Source organism: Dinoponera quadriceps, unplaced genomic scaffold (genome assembly GCF_001313825.1).
Source record: "Dinoponera quadriceps isolate SergipeBrazil2010 unplaced genomic scaffold, ASM131382v1 scaffold2110, whole genome shotgun sequence".
NCBI classification, from domain to species: Eukaryota; Metazoa; Arthropoda; class Insecta; order Hymenoptera; family Formicidae; genus Dinoponera; species Dinoponera quadriceps.
Window position 1 is genome coordinate 303,311 of NW_014556168.1, and position 8,463 is coordinate 311,773.

The 8,463-nt window shown below is 37.2% G+C and overlaps 1 protein-coding gene across 1 annotated transcript; it reads left to right on the forward strand.

Moving 5' to 3' along the window:
- Window positions 1–1,138: 1,138 nt before the first annotated feature.
- Window positions 1,139–5,856, forward strand: LOC106747048 (sphingomyelin phosphodiesterase 4). Its single transcript, XM_014624290.1, has 14 exons — window positions 1,139–1,334; window positions 1,496–1,795; window positions 1,920–2,022; window positions 2,110–2,341; window positions 2,434–2,644; window positions 2,717–2,829; window positions 2,924–3,082; window positions 3,160–3,331; window positions 3,432–3,617; window positions 3,719–3,937; window positions 4,026–4,118; window positions 4,202–4,378; window positions 5,216–5,445; window positions 5,536–5,856. The coding sequence occupies exons 1-14, from the start codon at window positions 1,308–1,310 to the stop codon at window positions 5,675–5,677; spliced, it is 2,364 nt and encodes a 787-aa protein (XP_014479776.1). The 5' UTR covers window positions 1,139–1,307; the 3' UTR covers window positions 5,678–5,856.
- Window positions 5,857–8,463: the final 2,607 nt, after the last annotated feature.

Consider the following 8,463-nt stretch of genomic DNA (forward strand, 5'->3'; position numbering starts at 1 on the left):
GCAAAAGCATGACCTTACGTCGATTGCTGGCTATTGCTGGCCTTTTTTCCAACAATGCTTCATTCAGACGGTTTAATTGTGATTGATATTGATCCCCCGTGATACTTTCGTTCGGTCTCAATAGCTCATAATAAACGACGCCGTGCATATCCCACCAAATGCAAAGCATTGCTTTGTGGCCATGAATATTTCTCTTTGGTGTGGATGTTGATAGTTGGCCAGGGTCTACCCATAATTTTCTTCGTTTAGGATTATCGAAGTATATCCATTTTTCATCGCCAGTCACTATGCGCCACAAAAAACTCTTCTTTTTCTGCCTGGCGAGCAGAGAAATAGAGATGTTTAAGCGATTCGCAATGGCATTTGCGGTTAATTCGTGTGGTACCCATTTTCCCTCGTTTTGAATTTTTCCCATTGCATGTAGATGTTTGGAAACAGCCATCGGAGTAACATTTAATGCTGCAGACAATTCTTGGAGCGTTTGAGTAGCGTTTTTGTCCAATAATGCCTGCAAATCGGTCTTGCGACTTTTGTCTTTAAACTTTTTCGGTTGGCCTGAGCGTTCTTTATCATTGACATCAAAATCACCAATCTTAAATCGCTGAAACCATACTTGGCATGTTCTTTCCGATGGAGCATAATTGCCATAAGCTTCGAAAAGCAATTTATGAGCTGCAGTTGCAGTTTTTTTTCAAGTCAAAGTAATGAAGCAGCACATGTCAAAAAAACAACTTATCGCGTTCCATATTTAATCAAAAGAAAAAATAGCACTGCTCGCTTAAATGAATCTCTTCGCACTGAATTTTATTGACAAATGTCTAACCTCTAAAATGCAGCCAGTTTCAGATGTCAAAATAAATTACATCTACAACTAACGTCATCTAACTGTGAGCCGCAGGAACTAAGTTTACCACCTAATACTTTCTATTAATGTACATCTTTTTTAGCTGAACTGATAGATAAAGCATTAATAAGAAACATCTTTTTTAGCTGAACTGATAGATAAAGCATTAATAAGAAAAATAAAAAATAAGTCATATCTCCGTGTTTGTAATATTGTGTATATATTTGTTTTAATTTCGCTCAAAATTAATATTTATTGCTTAGTTAAATAAATTTAATGAGAAGTTTTTTTCAGCAAATAAACTGATGAAGGCTCTGGAATATCGCCACTGGAAACCCGGCATTATACCGGGCCACTACTTGAACGACATCTGCTTTCAGTTAAATTCAATGATTATAAATCTTTGAATAGTTTTATAAATATTATTTTTTTATGATCTACTCAAACGTGAAAACTTTGGACAATGGCTGTTTCTACGGACGTTGCTACGGTGCGCGTTCCCTATAAATTTATTTACTTTATATATATTATAAAATATGTGAACACTGTTTCATACTTTGAGAGATAACCTCCAAAGCAAAACAAGCCCCCTCGTGTGATTTAAGAAGGTATACAAAAGGAGCTCACTTCATATTATGTTTTATCTTTTAGATCAGAGCACAAAGATACTTAAATGCACCGTTAGTGGAACGATGCAAGGATCTGGCTATACTGATAGATGAGTCGAGCACAACTGAGCTGCAACTTGTTTTTCCTCTGCTGATAGATTCTTTATTTGGAATAACGGACAATATCGGATGGGGTCTACGTAATGTTACACTCCAGAGAAACCCACAAGAGTATGAAGCTCTCTGCAATTTTCTCGGCCCTCAAGGGCCGATGTTCTCTTTGTGCTACAAACTACTTCCAGACTGTTACCTGAAATATAATTTCCCAGTGTCATATCTTCCAGTAAGTCTAATAGTTTGTTTTATGCTGAATATGTGTATATATATATATATATATATATATATGTATGTGTTTAGATATGTTATAGTTTTTATTCTTACAAATTTCTTAATATTTCTCTTTTCAGTCAAAAATACGCTCCTTGTTAGAGGAAGCTGTAATATCACCATTTTATCTTGACAAGATCAAAGATGATCAAGGAACACGTGTCCCATCAGTTTTATCCATGAGTATCCTTTACTAGATATTGTATATTTACCATGCTATACATATAACGGTACTTTATTAATGAGAAATGTTCCTTAATGTTGGCACATATCCCTTTGAATATTACATTTTTCATTTCGCATACCATTTGACCAATCCTTGGCTGCAACTTCTACAACGAGAGAATGTATGGGTAAATTGGGAAACCGTGTATGTTCAGTTAGCGCACTGCTATTTATATCATTTTCTTCCGAGAGACAATACTGCAGTTCTACCAGTGATTGGGCCGTATGTCAAGAAAACTCCTCCGAGAAAATTGACTCAGTCACCGGAATACAAGAGGTAAGGGGATACAATTTGTCGCAAAACACAAGTCAAATATAAAGTACGTTATATATTTATACGTCCTAAATTTCAATCAGAGATTGTCATAGATTACAAACTCCAAGACTTTTGAGAACGTCCATATTATCGCCAGGATCGATGAGTCCTGGGGCGGGAGTGTCGCAACAACAGTGCTTACCCCAAGTGTGGAGAAGTGAGACTGTGGTGCAGGTTTTTCTAGACTTTTGGCTGGAGTACACGGAAGATGAACAGCTGACTTCTCCATTAAGTGTGGCATTTATGGCATCGATGCCACGACGAGTAAGTCCCTTCGTGCAACGAATGAAATCCAGAGTGAAATACGACATACGTGAAAACAATTTCTAATTTCAGCATAGTGTACATTCTGGAGAACATATACGCCTTGTGCGAGCGTTCATAAAAACACTACATGAATTTACAAATAGCGCTACCGGAGACAAGAGCGCGATGGATGAGTTGAAAAGGTACCGAGGCATTTCAAATATATCTTACATTCCGCTACCTTTTGCTACTATGTTTCTTCTTAATGTTATTTTCTTATTGTATCCTCTCCGCCAGAATAATTCTTCCCTCGGTTCAGGGAAAGATATATACATTTCTGCGAAAAGCTATATATCATTGGCCATTGGACAGTTCGTTTAGATTAATACTGGAAGCTTGGTTAAGCTTCGTCCAGCCGTGGAGATATGTTCCAGGAATAACATATACTAAAGAAGGGTATATGCTTTATTCACGTCACCCTCAAAGGCTATCCTTTGACCCCGCAATTAAAGAATTTCCTTTAACGCTTACAGTAAAGCAGAGGAGGAAGAAAGAGGCAAAATCCACGATATCGACAGGTGGATCGCTTTCGTTGCTAACAATCTGTTGGCGTATACGGCTATATTCCAACAATTGCTCCCACGATTCATGAGGACTGATCTGGTAGCGCCCAAGAATGCTTTGATGTTATTCAGAGTCACAAAAGTATGCTCATCTCTCACGACAATATAATTCTCTCTCTCTCATACTTGAAGATACATCTATTTGCTCGACTTTATCACGGTATGTATTCGCTATTACGCAGGTATTTTCGCAGCCGCATTTAGCAAAAATGATATCCGAGGTGGAGAGCTGCATGGACGACGTAGGCTTAAGCAGAGGCCGGTTATCTACCAATCAGTGGACCTCGATTGTCAGACAACAAATTCTCGAATTGGAAGGTCCGACTTATCAATACGTGCCTATGTTTTCATCGGCCATCACTTCACAGGTGTCAATCACTTTTTCATTCGAATTGAATCGGCTACTACTTACCGGTTTTAATCGATGGATCCACTCGAGATGGACTCGTTGAGAGCATATATGTTACAGATTGTATGGTTTTTGAGCACCATTAAGCAAGCGCATCTAACGGCGACCAGTTTGATCGAGGCTCTGGAAAACAGGAGGAAAGGGAGGCCTCTTTTCTTTTCTATGTTGGAGTTCTTCTCTTGCGACGATTATTCCTTGGACGACATCGGTATAGAAGAGCGACGACGCGTTCCTGTGTTCCTGGTCAATGCCCAACAGCAGCTCATAGATATATTTCAAGTGAATAGATCTCTTATCAATGCTGGTCCGCATTTCTCTTTCTCTGTGTCTTAAACGGTTTCACACGCGACTACGACTACTGTTGCAGATCAAACTCGAGGACATTCCGCAAGTCGCTATAGTGGCGGATCAAGAATATCACGACAGCATTTTGTCGACTTCCTTCTGCCAACAGTCACAGGTACGGCTTATTTCCATTTCGGGTCGTTTACAAAGGGTACGTCTCGCGGAGTTCTCCATTAATCAGACGCGAATGATGTTCAGACGGAACCTAGCCTCGATTCGAGTAAACCGGGTGTTTTTGTGCCGCTGCAAGAGGGTAGGCAAACGTGCCGGTACATCGAGTACATGGGCGACCCGGAGTTGCAGCCGGTACGGACGTACGAGTGCGCCTTTCTCGTTAGAAATTTCTACAAGCTGTGCTGCTACATCAATCACAAGGTATCGCACACGCGTATTCCTAATCACTTGAGCGCCTGGAAGCGTGATACGACATTGTTATGCGATAGTTTAACATAATTACTCTGCTTTTTTCGTGTTTCTTGTGCACATAGATCTTGCGTAAATGTAAGTGCGATTTAAATGTGAGTGCAATGAACGCACACTATTTTGTTTTATCATATTTAGCGGAAAATCTAACCAAAAGATCTATACAAATTTTTCTCCAAAATTTTCACATCTCTTTTCAGTGAAATGCTATGCAATGCATTTTTTTCTAATTCCTCTATATTTACTCACAGCAATCGATCCCACTTGCTATTCTATGTACAAAAATGCTAACGTGATATTATCGAAAAATGAATACTTTACGAGATATTTCATATTTTAAACTGAAAAATATCAAATTAAAAAGTGAAATATCTCACATTCGTTTTTCGATAATCTAACTCTAGTATTTTTATATGCAGAAAAAACAGAGGAATCGATTTGTGTTTAAAAAAAAAAAATACATGATTCAATTTTTAAAAGTGAAGTTGACCTTGAAATGACCTTCAATTATTGAATATAGAACGAAGTTAAGGTCACTTATGTCCCTCAAAACCCTATATATAATCTTTGTCTGAACTATTTTTGTTTTGTTAATTCGTTCTCAAGATATCCCATTGTTTCCATTAAAATTGGACACCTTATATATAATAATTCTGTATAGTCAAATGTAAACTTTGTAGAATGAAGTCGATATTTTGCCGGTGAAATTGTCAAGTGTGACCTTTAAAAAAACGACTAAACGTGCAATCATACATAAGTTCTTGACTATAATTCATAATTCGCCCGTAGTATCAGCACGACATAACCGCGCTGTACAGCAGACGGAGCTTCTTCGGCACTGTTTGTCGGCAACTGCTCGTGCCGCCGACCACGGTCGTCAAGTTGCCGAAACGAACGCCGTACGGATTCACCAGCGGCTGCGAGGAACGGCTGCCGGCCCGTTTAAGTTTACGACCCTTGGCCAGTTACACCTTCCTCTTGGTTGTGATGCTCGGCATATTCGCAACATGGATTTTCAAGTACTTGAAAACTTACGTATAATGCTTCCATTGCATGTTACGTGTCGTTAAATCAAACCAGGTGCTTTAAGAATATTTTCCTTCACACAGCTACAGCCCGTTCGCATTTCTGGGATTCGCATTCTGGGTGTGGATTATGTACATAATCATGCGTGCGATCTTGCAACATTATTTCCTACCAGGCTCAAATACCACCAGATCGAGCGCAGACACGTACCTCGTTAACCGATAACACTTTCGGTTTCCGACAGTTATATATGTAACAACTAAACTACTTTCATAATTTTATATGCTATGATTATATGTAAGCTACTGCTCCAAGAACAATTGTGTTTACATTTACGGATTTATTTATAATCATGTGGCGCAAAGAGGGAACGTTTGTTATATAAACACGAGAAAAGAATAGGAAAAAAGAAAGGTAAAATAAAAATAAAAATGATACCTAATCGCGCTATACTTTCTTCCTTCCTGGCCGTCAACCTCGCCCCGTTGTGCATATCTTGCCGACAAATTAGCTAAGAAAAATTGCTTTATTCCCTCATGTGAGGGGAAAGTCGTCTAAATGTAGCGCCAATTAGACGTAATTTTTGCTTACCGCGCACAGGACTCGTGATGAGTAATGGAACAACGAGCTCTATACCTTTCTCACACGAATCAAGGTTGCCGTTTGCTCGAAACGTATGGCGTTATCAATTATTAATTCATCGATCGTCCCGCGCGTTTGTGCACACGCGCATCCATACCAAAGGCGCCGAAACGACTGCGGCATGCGCACTTCTTGCGCACTAACGGGAAGGCCTAATCAACTCGATGAGCACACCGAGAAAAATAAGCCGTCGTCTCATTAGACAAATTAAATCTGAAAACTGGTCGCGAATCCTCGATCGATGAAGCATCGGGTATGCAGCTAAGAGGATTAAAGCTCGATGCGCAAAATACACCGACGCGATGCGCGAAATACACTCGCGCACGCCACCGATCCCTTTAATCATGAAATGAATAAAGGATTTCACGATTTAATCGTGAAATGATTAAAGGATTTCAACGATTTAATCGTGAAATAATTGGCGCATCGATGACCGAACTGATCGCTGCGTCGCATCGGCGGCGAATAGAATCTAAAAAAGGTCTTTCACTTTCTACTTATCGCCTCCCTCCTTTCTGAATAATTAGTAACACCAGTCAATATAAAAATTGTATCTTGTATCTAAACCGCCAATTCTAGTTAATTTTGTAGCGCTGATCACAAATATAACAATTAAAATTGAAATAATCCTAATTTCCAATATATAAAACAAAAGAGAATTTGATATTTGGAGCTTTCGTGATGCGAAAAGAAAATGTCTTGAAAATCATTTCTGTTGAAGCTAATTTTTTATTTTGAGGTGATGTATATGGCAATCTTGCATGAGTGTATGAATAAGATATGTGTTTTAACTCCCTCTGTCGAAAGATAGAGACTATTTCTATTCTTTCGTTTTGTGTGTGTGTGTGTGTGTGCGTGCGTGCGTGTGTGAAATTCTTTATTTTGAAATTGTTAAAAGACCTAATGTGACATTTAAAAGAAATTTTAATTTTTCTGACAGTCAGAAAAGAATCATAAAAATCAGAAATTATAATAAAAAATATGTTCTGTTGTTTTATTTTCATACTTTGTATTATTAATTTGCAAAAATTAAAATATAGTCTATTTCTTGAACTATAGCTAAATAATTTTTTATTGTCATTTTCTTTTTCAATACATAAACATAAATAAAAAAAATTCAAATTCAGAAAGGATGGAACTTATAATACGAAGTTTGTCGAGTGTAATCAAAAATATTTTCATCGACGAATATATTTGTTTTCCATACATATACTGTATATATATAAACGTTTATACGCACGTGTATGCGAACGAATATGTAATCATTTATTTATCAAGAGAGAAAGAGAAAGAGGGAGAGAGAGAAAAGAGAAAAGTAGCACGTTGATTTATAATCTCTACAGCCGGCCTGTAATAAAAGTAAAGCATACAGCGAACCCAACACCGCGTGCGCGTTACGCACGTGGAAGTAAGCTTTTAATTGGACGTTTTTAAGTATCACACCGGGTGTCCACACATCCTTACGACGCCCCGACGCTCTTACACGCGTCTTTCCTGCGTTCGTAAAGAAAGTAAAACGGTCTGATTTATTTACATTTATACTAAATAAGGCTGATATTACTCCTTACGAGCCACACTTTGTCTTCGCCTCGTTAAACCCGCTCGAACGTCTTTACGAGCCACCTTGCTACATTCGGGCATGATTATTTATGCAATTAGAAACCGATTGTTCGCATTTTCGTTTATTTTTCTCACGAACATTTCAGCTGCAAATTAATTGCAATCTTTGATTGGGAACAAAATTGATTACGAATTTATGAGTCTTTAGCCAGAGAGATTTCACAAAGCTATAATAATTTATTGAAATAATAATAATGTGGATTCTCACAAATAGAACAGAATATCACGATAACGTCAAATTGATGAGAAAATGACTGTGAAAACTCACTTTTCGATTATTTTTTCATTATTTTAGCGTCATTATTTTCTATTTTACCTGGGTTATGAATATCAGTCTGAATTTCGATTCAGGTATCTTCTTATTCCTGGTAGTTAACAAACACCAACCAACAATACCAAGTAACATCATAACAATGTTATAATTTTCCATTCCATAATTTAATTATATTAACAGTTATATATAACTGTTATATACAATACATGTTTTATATTATACTTATATTGTTGAGTGGGAAACTGTAAAAATTGATGTAATGTTACTATTAGTTGATGTTTACTAAGTAATCCAGAAAAAAATGTCCTATATATATATATCATATATATTATGATATATAATTATATATAACCATAAAAAATTATATAGAAAAATATAAAATCGTGTATAATTCTTTATATGATTACATATAATTTTACACAATTATAATTTTCCTTCAACTAATATTTATTTACTTCCTCCATATTTCCGCATT